Below are 20563 nucleotides of genomic sequence, written 5' to 3'. Positions count from 1 at the left end.
TTTTGCTACTTCTACTCCCTGTGCAAAGTGCCTGCCACCTTGCCCCAATGGCCAGGGAAAGTAGAGTAATCTGGTGGACAGCTCAGCTCCCAAATAAAAATAAGTGAGCCTAAAAGATGAACTGGCAGAGGGCTGATGGCAACTGCTTGGAGCATGGGCTGTAAACCCTGGGAGAGTGGTAGTAAACAAGCTCTATGTACAGCTCTTCTCAGGATGTCAGGAACACAGATGGAAGGGGAAGCCAGAAGGGTTAGCAGGTGGGGGTTTCCTTAGGGCAAGACAGAGTACAGGGACTCAGTGAGGGAGACTAGTTTGGCAAGAGAATTAAAAACAGTAGGGGCAAGGGGTCCAGGCTTAGAACCTCCTTGGCAAAAGCAGTTCAAAGTCTCTGTTCTTGTCCCAGACAGGCCACCTGGCCCAGGGCAGGGCTGAGTGTGTAGTGGGGGCGCCAGAGAGGGTGCTGTCCTCTTCATTCTGCTCCCAACCCAGTAGTGTGGGAATGGCAGGCTTCTCTCCCCACCACTGGTTACCAGTGTCTTGAATCCACCAGCTCAGGTCACAAGCTGAGCTTTTTGAGGCTCTCATAGCCCACCACAATGACGATGGTAGAGGGTGTGGCAGAGATGATTCTGGCAGAGAGGCCCTTCATGAGGCCCCAAGGCCCCTCCTCTGCCATCAGCTGTCTGAAGGTCAGGATGATGGAGTTCTTGCCTTCAACTTGCACACGGGTTCAGAGAACATCCATGGGATTGGTGAGGATAGAGGCAGTGGCTGCAGCCAGGGGCCCCAAGATAGCTTGAAAGACAATGTGAGGGCACTCTTAGGACAGAGGTATAAGAGCTGCTCTGCATAGAAGTGATAGAAGGGCCACCAGACAGCACTATTTGGGATGTATGTAAGCAGTGATGCCACATAGCCTCAATAGAAGCCTCGAAGTCCATCAGTCCGCAGGATCTGCCTGATGATGTCCTTGGTTTGGCCAAAAGCAATTATCCTTTGTCCATCTAGGTCTCCAAGCACCTGGAAATGGCCCATTTTCTCACCCTTGCGCTGCAACATCAGGTGCTGGGAGACCACATTTATAGTCACCGTGATGCTCTGGGCCACCAGGGAGGCTGAGCCACCAGCCACCAGCGACTTGACTGTGTTACTCTTGCTGTAGTCAGCTACAAACTTACAGGTGAGCTCATAAGTGGTAACATAGCATTGACCAGAGATGAGGGTGAAGGTGTTGACCAGGAACCCCCAGTAGAGACCAGTCACACCATCTGCCTGCAGGATCTTAATGAAGGCATCAAATGTCCCATTGTAGAGGCTTTTGTCCTTTTGAACCTGCAGTCGGGTGCAGATGAGGGTGAATGGGCAGACGCTGACACAGATCATCATAGTCATTGCCACACTGAATACATAGAACTTCTTCTTGTCCAGGTGTTCCCATTCAACGATCTGGATGTTGCGTTTGTCCTCCATTGCACTTCTCAGCCGTGTCTGAGGTGAACTGCAAGCCTGGATCTCTAGGCCGCAGCTCCCACTCTAACCTCCATTCCCAGCGACTGCCTGCTGCCAGTCGCATCTTCCATCTCTACAATGACATTTTGAAGGTAAAATTCACATTTATGTCACACAATTTGGAATGAGACTATTTGTCTTATACATTTGTTTTAACTTCCCATTCCTCGCCCCCCCTACACCTGGTAACCACTAATCTACTTTTGTCTCTATGCATTTGCTTATTCTAAAAATTTCATAGAAGTGAGATCATACAATATTTTTCCTTCTGCATCTGACATTTCTTTCAGCATAATGTTTTCCAGGTTTATCCATGTATCAGGACTTCATTTCGCTTTATGGCTGAATAATATTCCATTGTATGTATATATGTACCACACTCTGTTTATTCATCTAGTGATGGACATTTGAACTGCTGTTTGTTTGCACCTTTTATATATTGTGAATAATTTATACCTAGGCATATACCTAGCAATTGCTGGGTCGTATGATAATTCTGTTTAACTTGGAGGAATGCGAAATTGTTTTCTATAGTAGCTGTACCAGTTTACATTGCCACCAGCATTGCAGCACTGTTACAATTTCTCCACATCTTTATCAACACTTGTTGCTTTCTTTTCTTTTTTTAAAGGCTTACTCACTGCCTTGGAGTCAGATACGACTCATAGTCACTCCTCCTTGGGTTTCTGAGGTGATATCTCTACAGAAGTAGATTGTCCAGTCTTCCTTCTGAGGAGTGGCTGATGGGTTTGAACTGCCAGCCTTCTGGTTAGCAGTCACATGTCTTAGGCACTATGCCACCAGAGCTCCCAAGTGGATGTGATTTTTTGTGGTTTTGATTTACAGTTCCCTATCCACCAGCCACTCCTCAGAAGGAAGGTTTGGCAAGATACTTCTGTAGTGATACTGCCTCGGCAACCCAAGGAGGGGTCGCTATGAGTCTGGGCCGACTCGACAGCACATAACAACAACGACAATTGACAAATGACAGGAGCGCTGGTAGCACAGTAGTTAAGTGCTTGAATGCTAACCGAAATGTTGGTCGTTTAAACTCAACAGCCATTTCACGGGAGAAAAATGTGGCAGTCTATTTGGGTGAAGACTACAGCCTTGGAAACCTTATGGGACAGTTCTAAGATCACTGTAAGTCAGAATTAACTTAATGGCACACAAAACTAATGATGTTGAGCATCTTTTTATGTGCTTATCAGTTGTTTGTATACCTTCTTTGAAGAAATGTCTATTTAAGTCCTTTGCCCATTTTTAAAATTGGATTGTTTGTCTTTTTTGTTGTTGAGTTGTAGGAGTTCTCTAATATTCTGGACATTAAACCTTTATCAGATGTATGGTTTCCAAATAATTTTGCTCATTTTGTGGATTGTCTTTTTACTTTCTTGATAACATTCTTTCATGCACAGAAGTTTCAAATTATGAAGCCCAATCTACCTATTTTTTCTTTTGTTGCTTGTGCTTCCAGTGTTATATCTCAGAATCCATTGCCAAAAACAACATCCTGAAGCTTTACCACTATTTTTATTCTTAGTGTTATGGTTTTAGTTGGGAAAACTCAAAATAAAAATGGTGGTAAAGTTCCAGGATGTGGTTTTTGGCAACGAATTTGTATTTAGGCCTTTGACACATTTTGAGTTAATATTCATGTGTAGCGAGGTAGGGGTCCAGGTTCATTCTACAGTGTGTGGAGATCCAGTTGTCCCAGCACCATTTGTTGAAGACGTTTCTTTCCGCATTGAATTTACTTGGCGGCTATTGTCAAAAATCAGTCGTATGAATCAAATGTATGAGTCAGAGCTACTTTTAGAGTCAAAAGAGATACAATCACAAGAAGCTAAGCCTTTCAAGGTTGCCTGAAAGGCACATTAAGAACACTTCTTTCCATTTGAGGTAGTAATCATAGTAATGGTGCAGCTAACCCTTATTTAGAGCTGACTATGTTCCCACTCCTGTTCTCAGTGCTTTACATGTATTAGCCAAATAATTCTCACTGCACCCTGTGATGAGATAGGTCCTATGATTACTCTCATTTTATGGATGAGGACAATGAAGCATGGATATGTCAAGTAACTAACCCAGGGTCACTAATAAGTGGAGGAAAAGGGATTCACACTCACACCTAGCTTCAGAGCTTGCAGACTTAGCTGAGCTCCTCAGCAAAAGCAGAGGGGCTGCTCATCAGTGCTGGTGACTGGAATGGTGATGCAGTGGAGACTAAGGCTGGCTGGCAATGATTAGCATGTTGTATTCCCTTATTCAGTACTCATTAAATATTTCTGTGCTATGTGTCCCACACTGGGTCAAGTATTCAGCATGTGGAGAGAAATAGAATCCAGCCTTCTTGAGACACTCAAGGCTATAAGGGCTGCCGATGTGGGAGCCAAGATAGGTAGCCCTGCCTCCTGCCTGGGGAGGATTTATGGAGAGAAGTGTCATTTGAGGGGATCTGGAAAAGTGAGAGTAATGACTGTGGTTTATCTCTCTGCTTTCCTCTTCTGTCCAGGAAATACTGGAAGGCAGGCCAAAACCAAAAAAAGCCAAACTCAATGCTATCAAGTTGATTCTGACTCATAGCAACCTCCATTGAGTTTCTGAGGCAGTAAATCTTTACAGAAATAGATTGCCCCATCTTCTTTCTGCAGAGCAGCTGGTGGTTTTGAACTACCAACCTTCTGGTTAGCAGTCAAATGCCTTATGTACTGCACTTCCAGAGCTCCTTGGAAGGCAGGCCAAGGATGCTGTTTTACTTGTCTTCATGTCCTCAGTGCTGGCACATAGTCGGTGTTCAATAAATGTATGTGGGATAAATGAATGAGGGAAATGAGTAAACAGAATTATTAAGAACTCTACTTTGGGAGCTCTGGTAGCGTAGTGCCTAAGGCATCTGACTGCTAGCCAGAAGGCTGGCAGTTCAAACCCACCAGCCACTTCTCGGAAGGAAGATTGAGCAATCTACTTCCATAGTGATACTGCCTCGGAAACCCAAGGAGGAATCACTGTGAGTCAGGTCCGACTCAAAAGCACATAACAACCACAACAACTTTGGGAGCACAAGCAGGCAAAGCAAATATTTTATTTCTCATAACCCTTGCGTTTGTAACTCTATAATCTTGAAACTACCAACTTCCAGGTAGAAATAAAAATCAGACTGAGTAATTCAGAACAGAAAGAAGCCCTCTTCATCAAACTCTTCACCAGGAGTGAAGAGGTCTGCTCTATATCTCAGCTCTCTGCCCTGGTCCTCTCCACTGCCTGCAAGTGCTGAGGACAGAAAGCTTGGTCCTTGATGGTAAGGACCCTCAAGAAGGCTACTTTCTGAAGAAAGTTAACAATGTCTGCAATTAGAGAACATACATTCCTCCAGAAAACACTCCAAACGCTGCAGGTTGTACGGTTTATGGCAGCTTCTTGTAGCTCCAGTTTCCAGGCAGCAGTGAGGGTGCTAGCATGATCTTATCACCCACCCCATGTTATCTTTGGACAATCTCAAGGCAGGGCTGTATGTGTGATGAAATGCAGGTGTCAAGGTGTCTGCTTTTAATGTCACCTTTGCCACCAGCACCACCTAATGGGTCTGTGAAAAACTTTTTTTCACTCAATTATCATTATACTAAAATTTTTAAATCCAGAAAGGTGGGGAAACCTAAAGACCTAACAAAAGATAGGTTAAATAGATTGCAGCTCACCCATACAATAAGCTACCTAGCAGCTGTTAAAAATGACAGTGCAGGTTTTTTATTGGCATGAAGAGATAATCAGGGAATATTAATTAATTGGGAAAATAAATTATAAAATAGCTTATAGATATAAATGTACGCATGGATAGCCACAGATACAGAAAAAGAAAGCCTGGGAAGATACAGATCAAAACTTGAAATATTTATTGTTTCAAAGTCGTATCCTCAGGGATAATGTTTATTATTTTAGAATATCTGTACATATAAGATTTTAATTCATATAGTATATTTGCATACAATGAGCAATCAGCAATCATCATAAAAGGTCAGTGTGCGTGAGACTCTCGAGTGATTTTCAAAGCAGACAGGCTGACCTTGGAGTTTCCTCATCCCCTCCCCAGTTTGAGAATAATTGAGAGGCCCAAATGGGGCCTGGAGTGGGTGACAAGGCCATACCAGGTCACACATACTGATTGAAATTGGAGTGGAGCTGCCAATTGCAGTAAAATCTGCTAGGTTTGGTTTTTGTTGTTAGTTTTTGGTAGCAATGTATAGTTTCGATGGCTGGCATTGCTAATTTCCTCATTTGGTTCGTTTCTAGAGTTAGTGGCGACATCATCAGATGACTTTACCTGTGACCAGGTGCTCTGTCCTCAAATCTTCCAGACAGCAGAAATGGTCCAGGTCAGCCTCAGTACGCCACCCCCACTCATCAGTTTTTATTTCAACTCCAGTGAGGTGAGGCTGGCCTGGGAACAGATCACTTTACTCACCATTATTTCATTGTCTGCATTTACCTCCTGCCCAAGAGGCCAGCTCACTTTTCCCCTGTAAATTATTTATATGCAGAAACTTAGAAAAGATCCTTGATCTTCTCTCCCAGTTGCTCCAGGGTCCTGCCTCCAGGATTGTAACTTGCTCCTTCTGTTGTCTTCCTGGACACCTTCCCTTACTCTGAGCTCTGCCTTTTCACTACCTTGAGGGCTGGGGTTGGGGGCTGTAGGGAACTGAGTAAAAGGAATCCATTTCTGAAGAGCCAGGCCCTTAGGGGTATTTAGCAAGATCAGGGCTCCCCTCTCTGGCCAGAGTTGGAGTGGCCTCCACAGTCACGAGCTGCTCCATCAAAGAGAAGAAAAGGGAAGCTTTTTCTACTCAGCCGGTATCTCATACATATCAACACATACACCTATGCACACATGTATACAAACAGAGGCAAACAACACATTCAGAAATGACATGCATAGTCATGCACACATGCCTGCTCCATATACAGATTCTAGGACAGATATAGACACACACCAACGTGTATTGTCATAGGTACCCATACATCTAGGTATATTTATACACAAGAGTAGCATACAGGAACCTGGACACACACACAACATGCAAACACCACAGACACAAATGTGCATTCTCACACATGCAGACATTGATATTAAAACACATTTAATCACACAGACATGAGCACACAGAAACATACTGTAGGCAGAGGAGGTGGCTGACCAATCATCTGTAGACAGAGACTCCACCACTCACCCTGACACTGGGGTTGCTTAGTTGTATAGGAAGTTTTTGTAGAAAGTGGCTTATGGCTTGGACAATGAGTTCAGCCCTCTTCTGCCTTTTGCTTTCTCTTCCTTGTCCCCTTGCAGCCCCATTCTTTCATCCATAGCTGTGCCTGTCCAAGGGGAATGCTAATTGCCATGACAGGAACTGTTTCCACCTGTTTACATCCCCGTTCGCCTCCCTCTAATGCCATTTTAGACTCTGCTAAGCAGCGGAGGAGGCCTGCTGTGCAGGCCGTTGTGGGGGGGTTGGGGGAGGAATGAACCAGAGGACAGTTGGAGTGTGAAAAGGGCCTGTCGCTAAGTGACTCCCCATTCCAACAGTCACACACAAGATGCACATAATTGCTTTTAGCACAGTGGGATGGATAGAGATACAAAAGGTCAAATCAAGGATTTGTCCCATAATATCTTTGCTAAGCAGCAGCATCAGACGTTGGAAAAGCATATTCATGAATTGAATTGCCAGAGTGTGAGGCAGGCTTTTCAGAGGCGGCTGTGTGTACCCTCTTTGAGGTATGCCTGCCGTGGTGATTGGATTCACACGGAGCAAGTGACTTCTCAATGCTCAACAAAGCTCTGCCTGTGAATTGGACTAAATAGACTACTTGGCAGGCAGCTGAGATAACTATGCTAAGTGAATTTCAGAGTTGCTCCCACTCCCCTTTATGCCCAAGCCTACTGGAAAATGCTGGGTAAAGGCCAAACTGTTTAGCATGGCATTCAAGGCCCTTGGCTATCTGACCCAAATCTATCTTCCCAAGTACTCCCCGACATCAAGCGCAGATGTCATTCCCTGGACCCCTCATCATGGTCTCTGAACACATCATCACACTCTGCTTTGGGAACCTTGCCAGTGGCATTCCCCAGGATGCAATGTCCTTTGCACCAATTTTTCAAGTCCTCATTCCACCAACCCTTTTCTGCCTAAGGCACTTGACTGCCAACCAGAAGTCTGGAGGCTCAAACCCACCAGCCACTCCTAAGAAGGAAGGTTGGGCAATCTACTTCCGTAGATTCTACTGCCTCAGAAACCCAAGGAGGGGTCGAGTCAGATCCGACTCAACAGCAGTGCGTTTGGTTTTTTGGTTTTTGCAGGAAAGGAGTCCCTGGATGGTGCAAATAATGAACACACTCAGCTACTAACCAAAAGGTTGAAGGTCCCAGTTCACCCAGAGTTGCCTCAGAAGAAAGCAATCTACTGATTTACTTCCGATGTACTTCTGAAAAATCAACCGTGGAAAACCCTATGAAGTACAGTTCTGTGGGGTCACCATGAATTGGAATTGTCTCAACAGCAACTGGTTTACCTAAAAGTGACCAGTCCCTCCCTGGACAGAGGGAACCAAAAACCAAACTCACAGCCATCAAGTCAATTCCGACTCACAGCGACTCTATAGTACAGAGTGGAACTGCTGCATAGGATTACCAAAGCTGTAAATCTTTACAGAAACAGATTGCCTCATCTTTTCCCAGTGGAGCAGCTGGTAGGTTCAAACCTCCAAGCTTTTTGGTTAACAGCCAAATGCCTTAACCACTGCACCACCAGAGCTTCTGGGGGAAAGGAAGTCTGATTTAAATTTTCACAAACTCACTGTGGCAAGTATATTGAGAATAGTCTGTGAGGTGTGGGGAAGGCAGGGCTGGAGGGGGAATGGGGGACAGAAGCAGAAAGCTGCTGTAATAATCCAGGGAAGGGATATGGATGATTTGAACCCAGCTGTGGAAATGGGAGCTCTGGTGGCATAGTGTCTAAGGCATTTGACTGCTAACCAGAAGGCTAGAGGTTCAAACCCACCAGCCACTCCTCAGAGGAAAACTGGGTAATCTACTTCTGTAGTGATACTGTCTCGGAAACCCAAGGAGAGGTCGCTAAGAATCAGATCCAACTCCATGGCAGTGTGTTGCATTGTTGCGTGGAAATGGGGAGCAAAGGTTAGGTTCTGACAATATTTTGAAAGTAAATTTGGAAGTAATTGTATAAGGATTGATTGTGTGGTGTAAGAGAAGTTAAAGACCACCACAAGATTTTTGCTTTGAGCACTAACTAAGATGGGAAAGGGACAAATTAAAATGGTAAATACTCAGAGTCTGTTGTTGTTGTTGTTACGTGCTGTCGAGTCGGACCCGACTCATAGCAACCCCTCCTTGGGTTTCCGAGGCAGTATCACTACGAAAGTAGATGCCCCATCTTCCTTCTGAGGAGTGGCTTGTGGGTGTGAACCACCAACCTTCTGCTTAGTAGTCAAGTGCCTTAGGCACTACATTACCAGAGCTCCCACTCAGAGTCCAGCTTTAGACATATTTAAGGTACCTATTTGATCCAAATAGAGATGTCAAGACTGAGAAGGACCAGTAGCACGACAGAAGAAAACCAGGAAGGATGATGCATTAGTTTCCCAGGGCTGCTGTAACAAAGAACCACAAAGTGGGTAAGTTTAAATAACAGAAATATATTGTCTCACAGTTCTAGAGGTTAATAGACCAAATTCAGGGTGTTGGCAGGGCCATGTTCTCTCTAAAGACTCGAAGGGAAGAACCATTCTTGTCTCTTCCTGTTTCTGCTGGCTTGCATTCCTTGGTGTGTACATGCACCTTTACATGGCTGTCACCCCTCTGTCTCTCAGTGTCTCTTCTCCTCTTTCATAGGACATCACTCAGATGGGAATAGGACCCATCCTACACCAGTATGACTTCAGGTTAACAGGTAATATCTTCAAAGATTCTATTTCCAAACAAGGGCATGTTCACAGGTATGGAGGTTTAGGACTTTGATCTATCTTTTTTGGGGACACAATTTAATCCACAACAGGTTGTGTCCTGGAAGAAAGGATTGGAAGGAGAAAAGCACGATCGGCTATGTCAAATGCAGCTGACAGAACTACTAAGATGAAGATTAAAAACTGATCGTTAACTTTAGCTACTGTGGAGCCCACTCATGCCCTTGACAAATGTAGCAATTGTGAAATGATGGCATCAAAAGCCTGGAGTGTAGTGGTTTCAAGAGGGAATAGAATAGAACTGTACAGTAGAATTGGAGAGGGCAAGGTTAGATCAATCTTTCAAGAAGTTTTACTATAAGGGGAAGCAGAGCAATGAGGCTGCATTTGGTGGAGGAGTAGAATCGAAAAATTTATTTTAACAGGCAATGATGACTTTATTTTAAAAAAGGATTGAATAAGAAAGGAGGAAGGAGAAGAAAGGAGGAGGAGCAAGGGAAAAGAGGGAAGGAGAAAGAAGTGCGTGAAGAGAAGGGATGTAGGAGGCAGCGAGAAAGGTCAGCTCCTACCACCCCAGAAAGGATTTTCTATAGGGAGAAAAAACAACAGCCCATACTGTCCCCAAAACATATTTGCCCACATCCTTTGCTCACCTCTACCCCTCTCACCCGGAAATAATGAGTATTTCGGGTTGTATCCCAATAACCTCCACCCGTGAGCTCTTGATAGCTGAAGGAATCCCCATCTCACGTTTCTCTGAATACCAGATCATCTTGTCCTTCTTTTAAGCCCAGTGCTATCACCCTGGCCCACATTATAGACAGTTTATCACTCTTCCTTTCAAATTCCCCTGCCAGAAAAGTAACCCACTTATCGAAGAAGGGGGACTTACATTTACTCCAAAATTAAGCAAGTAGTCCTTGCAAAATGAATCCTAGAATTTTTCCTGGAGAAAAAAAAAAAAAAGATACAACAAATGATAAGAAAAAATTAATGCTCTTTTCCATGGGTGAGTGAGGGGAATACCTGGCATATTAATGGCAGAAATGTTAAGTGCATTTTCAGTTTTCATTTTCACAGAAAATACGCTGTGCCACGGGACATAATCTCATTAGCTATTGTGTGGAACGAGTTATTATGAGGGGTCTGTCATGTCTCCATTACTCCCAACCCCCATCAGGGTTTAATCATGGTCAGGCTATTTACCACTACCATTTCCCATTTCAAATCACATTAGGCTAAAATGAGGCCTATAACTTGGGGTGCAAATATGCAAAATTTTCCACCAATATATTACATTGGTTAAGTTGTTTGTCAATGCAATGAAGGAAAAAATGAAATAAAGCAAAAATATCCAACTTCCTGTGAGCAGTTAAGGGCAACTGACTTTATAGTTTTCCGAAGGCCATCTCCAGTAGGGAAATAGCTGGGAGGGCCACCAGTCTTGTTGTGTACTTGTATGGTTGTAATCCTGTCACGCTCATACCAATGTTTATGGAAAGGTCAATTGCCCCTCTCAGGCAGCTAGACTTGAGATGGTGACTGGAGGTTCAACTCCTAAGTTCCTCCTAGTCCCTGCCCGTCACATAGAGTTGCCAATAATAGCAACACAGATTATGAATGGAGCCTCCTGGAGTTGTGCATTGCACAATCTGCCCAACTCTATGCTGCAGCCCTGCTTTAGGGCTTATGTGGGTAGAAGATGAGAACCAAACCAAAACTAATCAATTCCGACCCATAATGACCCTAGAAGACAGAGTAGAACTGCCCCATAGAGTTTCCAGGGTTTACATCTTTACGGAAGCAGACTGCTTCATCTTTCTACCACAGAGCAACTGATGGGTTCGAACTGCCAATGTTTGGGTTAGCAGTCAAATGCTTTAACCGCTTCACCACCAGAGATTCTAGAGATGAGAAGAAACCAAACACCAAACTCACTGTTGTGGAGTTGGATCGGACTCCTAGTGACCCCTCCTTGGGTTTCCGAGGTGATATCACTACAGAAGTAGATTGCCCAGCCTTCCTTCTGAGGAGTGGCTGGTGGGTTTGAACCGCCAGCCTTTTGGTTAACAGTCGAATGCCTTAGACACTATGCCACCAGAGCTCCTAGAGATGAGAAGAGCAGGGTACAAATACTTGTAGATTCTTTCCTAACAGTGGCCCTGCCTTCACTGACACTGAGTCCTTCTCCACTATACTCCACTAAGGAGGGCTGAGGATACCCAATGTGCCATCACTATCATGCTGTTCAAAAATATACCAAAGGGGCAGCATTTGCCCAAAAACAAACTTCAGAAAGTAGGAAGGGGCAGGAAAGAAGGATGAACGGAAACAAGAAACCCAGGGAGGAAAGCAGAAGAGTGTTGTTACATCAGGGGGATTGCAACCAATGTCATTTAACAATATGTACATAAATTGTTGAATGGAAAACTAAGTTGTTCTGTAAACTTTCACCCAAACTACAATTTAAAAAAATATGTAATCCCAAAGGAAACCTCAACCATCATCTCATTACTTAGATAATAGCCCTATAGAAATTGGGTATGCTGACTAAAGGGGCAAAAACTAAATTTTGTATCATATATATTATATATATGATATTATGTATCATATCAATCATATTATATCATTCTCCAATTTCATCATTGACTTGCATTGAGATCAGAGCAAAAAAGAATTATCTCAAATTGCAGCATGTGGGATTTTAGCTAAATGTAAGAAAAGTTCAGCATAATTCTCAAATTGAGATCCTGAAGTGGAATTTCAGCTGGTGTGGGGAAGAAGGGGTAAAGATGAAGACAGACTCCCTAGAAAACATAATGCATTTCCACCCATTTGGGACCTTTTCTAGAATTCAGAGGCTAAACCAAATGCTTTCACCTCAGCATTAATTCATTCATTCAAGCATTCATTTAGCAAACATTCACTGAGCTCTCACCATGTTCCAGGCACCAGGAATGCATAAGCAAATTGGTGGCAGTTCTTGCTCCCAAGGAGAGCTTATAAATATTGAGATCTAAACCCTGGGTGGGATGGGAGCAGGACAGGAGTTGCAAAAAGAAACGTGTTCAGAATATTATGAGGCTAGAAAGGCAATGAAACCTCAGCCCAGGCCCAGTAGCCCATACAAGCTTCTATATTCCTTCCTGGCACTCAGCAGTATCCAGACCCAGGGCAGGACCTTCCACTTGGTAGAAGCTTGCATAAAGCAAATCCTCAAGTTTGGGACATCTTGAAAGATCTTGAACCTTGACCCAGCCCAAGGGAAACTGGAGACATTTCTGAACCCAACCCTTGGCAGGCAGGTGGGGGAGGGAGCCACTAACCCCTCAGTGACATCACCGCAGCTACAAGCCATGAGGTTTGGGATCCAATGGGCTCTGATCCCACTGCAGCTGCAAAAGACAGGCATTCCCAAACCACTGCGGCTCTATCACACTCCCCAAGCAGATTCCTTCCAAGAGAAAACATGGAGTTTTCTGCTAGGGAGTTTGTGGGAGCCAGACGAAGAGGCTGGGCTGCTGGTGCCTTGTGTTGCATCTAGAAGGTAAGCCTGCCATCTAGTGTCCAAACATAGGCGGTGCCGAGTCAAACAAGTCTCGTCTGCAGCCTCCTCGCGGGAGCCCGCACGTGCCCGGTGGTATATTCTTTGACCACCATTTATGAGGTAAATAATCCCTCTTTCAGACTGGACTTTAGAAAAAAGCTAAAAGTCATTCTAAGATAAACAGTTATGGGTAGCAATACAAAGAAATAACAAGGATTTTCCTCTGTAGTTTGTTAACCATCAGAAGACAGGACAGGAGACCATTTTGAAGAGTATATATACCAAAAACAAACAAAAACCACTGCCATCGAGTTGATTCCGACTTATAGCGATCCCCTGTGGGTTTCCAAGGTGGTAAATCTTTATGGGAGTAGATTGCCCAGTCTTGCTTCCATGGAGGGGCTGGTGGGTTTGAATCACCAACTTTTTGGTTAGTAGTCACTGTGCTACCGGAGCTCCTTGAAGAGTATGTATATTAATTATAAAACATGGTAGTGGGGAATGTTGTTGTTATTTGCCATCGAGTCAGACCCGACTCATAGCGACCCCTCCTTGGGTTTCCGAGGCAGTATCACTACGGAAGTAGATTGCCTTCTGAGGAGTGGCTGGTGGGTTTGAACCACCAGCCTTCTGGTTAGCAGTCAAGTGACTTAGGCACTACACTATCAGAGTTCCTAGAGGACTTTATTATTCTAAGCCAACTCTGTTTACCTTGGAACCCTATTGAAGTACATTTTTATGCAGAATTTTAAATATATCTTCCACCTAGAAATGAGTGTGGGTACAACTTTTTCCATGCAGGTCCCTATTTTATAAGAAAGGAAGGACAGTCTGTTTGATTTATTCAGCTGCTGAATGGAAAATTTTCCACACATCCATGGGCAAAGACTGGAGTTCCCTCAAGTCTTTGTCCCTCAGAGTGGATTATTAACCCCAGACATTGGGCCCTTCCTGTGGGACTGTTTGTCCTTTCTCCAGAAGACTTCAGATCTGAGAAAGGGCTAATGGAGGATGATCTCTAGGCAAAAAGTCATCTCCATCCCTACTTCTCAAAGAAAAGCATCTGCAGGGGTGGCACAGGGCCTGAAGTCCATCTGAGGACACGGAGGGAGGCTCCCGAAAATCAAAGCATCAGAAACTCAGTCGTGTGCTCCTGGGGTAAGGTGTTGAATGGCTGCTGCTATAGTAGGGCCAGAGATTACCCAATAAGCAAGGTAAGCATGGGTTTACTTGTGCTTACTAATCTGTAGTGACGATTTCACATTTTTTCACCACATCAAGGATTGTGCTTCCAAGTATGACTGGCGACTGTCTCTCTCCCAGCCCCACAGCATCTTCCTATAGAATCAAAGCCTCTTTCAAATTTACAATCCCTGACAGAGATGGAGTACCCAGTAAGCAAGGTAAGCATTGGCTCACTTGTGGTTATTTACTAATCTGTAGTGAACTGTTTTCACATGTTTTTCCCACAGATGTGAAACTCATGTGAAATTATTCCCTGCAGATTAGTAAGCACAAATAAGCCTGTGCTTACTTTGCTTATTGAGTAATCTGCCCCTGACCAAAGACCCAAATGGAACCTGGCTAGGGATGGTGGAGAAGGCTGTCTTAGTTTCCCATGGCTGCCATAACAAAACACCATAAAATGGGTGGCTTTAAAGAACAGAAATTATTCTCTCACAATTCTGGAGGCTGGAAGTGCCAATCAGGCTGTTGGCTACATCAGTTTCTTCTGAGAGCTCTGAGAGAGAAACTGTTCTATGCCGCTCCCTAGTTGGTGGTGGTTGCCGACAATCTTTGGTATGCCTTTGTTGCTTGTGGATGTATCTTCACATGGTGTCTACCCCTTTTACAGTGTGACCTGTGCTGTGTTCTCCGCTTTCATAAGACACTACTTAGAAGAGATTAAGTCTAGGACCCACCCAACTCCAATAATTTAACTGCTAGTATCTCCAAAGACAGACCCTATTTCCCCAAACAAGGTCACATTCATTGGTCTAAGAGTTAGGATGTTAATATATCATTTGTTGGGGATACAATTCAATCCATAACAGAGACCAAGGCGGGAGCCCTCCCCAATCCAGCAAAGCCAGTCCCTGGAAGCCAGATCTCAGGTAGTAAGCAACCGTGAACTCCCTGTGTCTCAGCAAAAGGCCTCTGCTGCAACTCTTGGAACCTTTTGCCTGGGAAAAAGTAGACCGTTCTTCTAGAATACTTGCTGACTTCAAAATTATCTGAGCAAGAAACATTATTTCACTGGGATGAGCCAGGAATTTGGGCCTGACCACTTTGGGGAGGGTGGACTGTTCTTTTTTTGATATGGAAGGAGGCCAGGAAAACAGGATCCTCACTTGGCTCCAAGTACTTGGAATCTCCACAGTTCCCTTTGACCCGCAATATTCTAGAGCTGGAAAAATCCCCCAGCTAATAAATGCAGAAGGAATGAAAGATTTTTGAAAGTAGTGCTAATACCCTGTTCTGGTTACCTAGTGCCACTCTGACAAGAATATACCACAAATGGGATGGCCTTAACAAACAAGAGTTTATTCTCTTACAGTTTGGAGGCTATAAGTCCAAGTTCAAAGTACTAGGAGTACTAGCCTCTAGGGGCTGGGTGAAAGCCCCTCGACCTTGGGCTTCAGCTCTGCCTCTTGCTCGCGGCCCACTGAAGCTAGAGGCATCTCTTCACTCAGGCAGCTATTGGCTGCTGAGGCTAACAAGCCCAAGGTTGACAAATAAAATGGTACAGTCCTCATGTTACCAAATGTGATAGTTCAGTTGGTGTGTCAACTTGGTTGAGCCTGGTTGAGTGGCTGGGCAGCTGGATGACTAGTATTCCCCATGATGAGGCTGGTAATCAACTCCATGGTGAAATCTACTGTGAGCAGCTGAGGGGAATGTGTATGTAAGCAGAAGCCTTAGGGAATGGGCTTGTGGTATGATTTGATCCTATATGTAGCTGTGTTGTTGTTCAGCAGCCTGCCATGCTCTACCGACCTTGGGACTTACAATGGACTTAAGTTAATGGCCTGCCGTGTGGTTTGGCAACATCGGGACTGTGCCATTTTATTTGTCAACCTTGGGCTTGGCAGCCTCAACAGCCAGCAGTCACCTAAGTGAAGAAACACCTCTAGCTCCAGTGGGCCGGGAGCAGGAGGCAGAGCTGGACCCCAAGGTTGAGGAGCTTTCACCCAGCCCCTAGAACCTGGCACTTTGAACTCGGACTTAAAGCCTCCAAACTGTAAATGAATAAACTCCTATTTGTTAAGTCCATCGCATTTGTGGTATATTCTTGTCAGAGTAGCACTAGGTAACCAGAACACTAACCACATGGCAGGCCATTAATTTAAGTCCATTGAAAGTTCCAAGCTCGGCAGAGCATGGCAGGCTGCTGAACAACGACATGGCTACATGCAGGGTCCAAGCATACCGTAAGCTAGAGACTATCCCCAAGACTATTCCCAAAGACAGCTACTCAGCTGCTTGTAGTAGATCCCACCATGGAGTTGATTGCCAGTCTCATCATGGGGAATAACTACCACCAGTTGCCCAGCCACTCAACCAGGCCCAGCCAAGTTGACATACAAGTTTAACTGCCACATACCCCAAATGGGTATTGAAGCTGTTTGAAGGACACATGGAGTTATTCTTTATTCTACTTTTAGGTACGTTTAGAAATTTCTAAAATAAACACATATATTCATACACGCTCTGTAGTACCATTGACCTCTGTGCAGATCACAGTTCATATCATATTATGTAAAATTCAGCCTCAGTCTGGTGTCTGTGCAGAACAGGTAGACTTACACTGAAAAGGTAAAGAATGCCCCTGGGGAAGTTGATAATCTCTTTGTGTCAAACATTTTGCATTTGAAAAGATACTTGACATGGCCTTTAAAAAATACTCTATACCCTCCAAAACGGGGCAGAAGACTTCTATGTGAGAGGAGTCTTGAAAGCCATTACTTGGCAATGCTGAGGGCTGCTACAAATCAAGCTAGAATAACCAGCATCTTCCCACAGACACATATGCAAAGACACACAATAAGCCAGGACACAGAGGAATAAACGAACAATGTATGCTGACACGCCCACAGAAGCACACACTAAATCACACACACGTATAGAGTGACCTTGCATTGCACAGACACTAGCACAGCCACTGGGACCTGCACAAACACACAAAGGGCATGAGAACGCATCCACTTCCCAACAATGCAAAATACAAACAAGTGAATTTATTAGCACTGAATGTTAACGCATGGAGAGCTCGGGGGGGAAAAATCTTAGGAAATGAGACCTCAAAAGCCTCAAATTTCATCCTTGTACTCCTAGAACACCTATCTTACCTTGAGGATAAAATTTAAAGGTGTATCTCAAAAGAAAGTAAACCCCTCACCCCGAAAAATAATGACAGCATTTGACTTTCTTGTCCTTAATTCTTCTCACATCACACATTCCTTAGGTGACCTCAGCTAAACTAAAGCCTCAATTGGCGCCTGTATACTTGTTTTTGCTGTTGTAAGCTGCCATCAAGTCGGCCTCCAATTCATGAGAACCTAACTCATGGACAATGGGGTTTTCATTGGCTGATTTTCAGAAGTAGCTTGCCATACCTTTCCTCCCAGTCCATCTTAATCTAGACACTCTTTAAACCTTGTTCAGCATCATAGCAACACACAAGCCACCACAGACAGACGGGAAGTGTCTGTGCATGAGGTGTCTTGGCAGGAATCAAATCAGAGTTTCCCTCATGAAAGGCAAGAATTCTACAACTGAACCACCAATGCCCCCTGTGCCTATATACTAAGCATGCCTAATTTTTTCCCTCTAGCAGACTCCTCGCTCTTGAACTACAGACCTATATATCCAACTTCCCATTGAACATTTCCTTTTGAATATTGCATTGTTGTTAGGGTATGTTGTTGTTGTTGTTATGTGCCGTCGAGTCAGCCCTGACTCATAGCGACCCCTCCTTGGGTTTCCGAGCTAAATGGCTATGTACCAGCTAAAACTATCCTTACATAAGAAGGACAGAAAGGATACTGAGGTATAATCAGAAGACTGCTATGCCCTTTGGACATTTCAGACTCAATATAAATAAAAGTAAACTCATCATCTCCTGGCCTCCTCTCCCACAACTGTGCCTCCTGCCATTTCTGCTCCTTAATGCCATCCACTTGTGGTCTTTTTTTGTTATGGCAGCCCTAGGAAACTAAGATACTAATCATATCACTCCCTTACTTAAATTCCTTCAATTGTTCCCCATGGCTTTCAGGATAAACATCAAACGTAGCCAGGCTAGTAAAGTCCTTGATCATTTGGCTGCCCTCTGTCTACTGCTCTAGTCCCATGTTCCTCAAGCCCTGGCTCATACCCATCTCCCATGCCCCAGCCACACCAAGCCTCTTAGCGTGCCCTGTAGGGTGTCTCATGCCATGCCTTTTGATAGTTTCCTTGACATGGCACGTGCTTTCATGGCCGCCACCATCCCCACGTTCACCCTACCTTCTTTCTTTGTCAGCCTGAATCATACTCGTTTTAAAAAAACTCAGCTTAAATGTCACTTCCTTCAGGAAGCCTTCCGAGCTTATTATTTTCAATTCATATTTTTGTTCCTGTAGCACTTTAAGCACTTTTACTTAAAATGTCCCTACTCCCACCCCTGGCTTGTCCTAGGTGTCTTTGTTGGGGCTTCCCTTCATTTCCAGATGGGGGCCTTTCTGCATTAGTCTCCAGCCTGCTGTATCTTTATCCTTACTGAAATGCTGGGCTTTGACTTCCTTGGCTTAATAACTATGATACAAATGCTTCTTGTGCACTCTCTTGCACACCTGTGTAATGGATGCTGAAATAAACTCCACCTACAGGATGAGGCCCTAGCTATTTCCTCTTATCCAAGCTGAGTTTCAGATCATGATTCCAGCTGACATTGGGCAGCTGTTGGATGAGTTTTTCGCCTGCTCTCCCAACCCCCATCATGTGTCCCTGGCCCTCCCTCATCCCCTAGGGAACAGCTTCTCTTTTTTGTGTTTTGGGCCACAGTACTGTTTAGCAGGAGCGAGCAGCCATGCCTTGTTTGAGCTCTGATCTAACACCAGCTGACAGGTGGGTTTCGGGGGTGTCTCTGGGGCCGTGGCCTGTTTAGTGGATTTACCACTCTAAACTCAATTACAGGAGACTTTCACGCTCCACAGACAACTCCAGTCCCTTCTTGATAAAAACTCTGGTGAGTAAATAAGTCATGATGGTGATAGGGGCCAGCCATTTAATATTCATTGAAGTACACATGTTTGGAAATTGGAAGCAGGGTTTAATCCATTTTCATATTTATATCAACATGCAGCTTTAAAGAGGATCTTTCCTTTTCTCCAGCAATCTTGTCAATTTCTTGTTTGGGAAGATAAAGGTAAAATGGATACAATTTTTTAAAAAGATAGAAATATCTGAAATCACAATGATTAAAGTGTGAGCTTCAGATCTTTTAATTTTCAACTAAGAACTAATTATCTCATTTCATTTGAACTCCTGGGAAAGGATGGTACAAGATAAATCCAAGTCATTGCTGTCTCTTGCAGTTAAAATTTTGGATTTAACTTTGCTGCAAGAGCTCAGTGAAAATGAAAAGAGGGGAATATGTTGACCTCAGCCCAAAAATCTTACAATTTAGGGGAATGTTTCATAGCCATGCAAAGTAAAGTAAAAATGTCCATTTCTGAACAAAGACACAATGACAGGTATTCATGCTCAACAGTAAAAGTTATAGGATTGTTCACTGAGGAAGCCATGAAACCCAGGGTGGGAGAAAGAGTTAACACAGGGAAAGATTTAGGTCATTGTTGTGTTGTCTTTCTTGCTCTCTCCCCATTTGTTTAATATGGATAAATGTTTAAGTATGGTGCTGTGGTTGAAGGCATCTCCTTTAATAATGCAACACATGTCTTCCTGAGGGGACAGCAGCTGATTTGGAAACAGAATATGGTGCACTCTAAATTCTCATCCTCGAGGAAGGCTGACTAACTGATAAGTGCCATGAGCTAGCATGGGGACTCATTCTGTCAAATCAACTTGCCGGAAAGGCCCCATGCGGGATCTTCTCCAGTCTCCGGGAGCTAATGTGAGCAGACACTTGTGACATTAGACAGTACAGCAGGCTTGGCATGAAGGAAAAGTTCACCAGCTGACGACAAGGTGGTCTTTAGATGACAAGGATAAAGAAATCAGTGCAAATTTGTTAATGTCACAACTTGGAAGAGTATACTTTTTAAAAAAAAAAGAAAGAAAGAAAAGCCACTGTATGAAGAGAGAAAATCAAAAGAAAAAGAAGGCAACAATAGCACTTGAAGGCTTTCGTGGGGCTTTCTGCAGTGTTGGGGGCAGTGTATTTTCACCTGGTCCTTCTGCCAGTACCTGCAGTTAAGTGAGTGAGTCCCAAACTTTGTCATCCCACAAGCCACTGCTCCACTATAATAGAATAAACTAAAAGAAAAGAAAGTGAAAAAAAAAGAGAAGAGAAACTCCTGTGCCTTTTGA

General features: G+C 44.0%; 1 protein-coding gene across 1 annotated transcript; it reads right to left on the bottom strand.

Moving 5' to 3' along the window:
• Window positions 1-918: 918 nt before the first annotated feature.
• On the bottom strand, window positions 919-1470 carry LOC103199976 (solute carrier family 25 member 44-like). Its single transcript, XM_042781474.1, has one exon. The coding sequence runs from the start codon at window positions 1468-1470 to the stop codon at window positions 919-921; it is 552 nt and encodes a 183-aa protein (XP_042637408.1).
• Between the last annotated feature and the right edge of the window lie 19093 nt (window positions 1471-20563).

The sequence above is a fragment of the Orycteropus afer genome, unplaced genomic scaffold (assembly GCF_000298275.1).
Source record: "Orycteropus afer afer isolate SDZICR_OR568_19922 unplaced genomic scaffold, OryAfe1.0 scaffold00124, whole genome shotgun sequence".
Taxonomy (NCBI): domain Eukaryota; kingdom Metazoa; phylum Chordata; class Mammalia; order Tubulidentata; family Orycteropodidae; genus Orycteropus; species Orycteropus afer.
Note: the sequence above shows the minus strand (reverse complement) of the source record. Positions and strands in the feature narration are given on the sequence as shown.

Bases quoted from the DNA above. Each gene is read 5' to 3' on its own strand.
- LOC103199976 (XM_042781474.1), bottom strand. From the start codon at position 1,470: ATGGAGGACAAACGCAACATCCAGATCGTTGAATGGGAACACCTGGAC.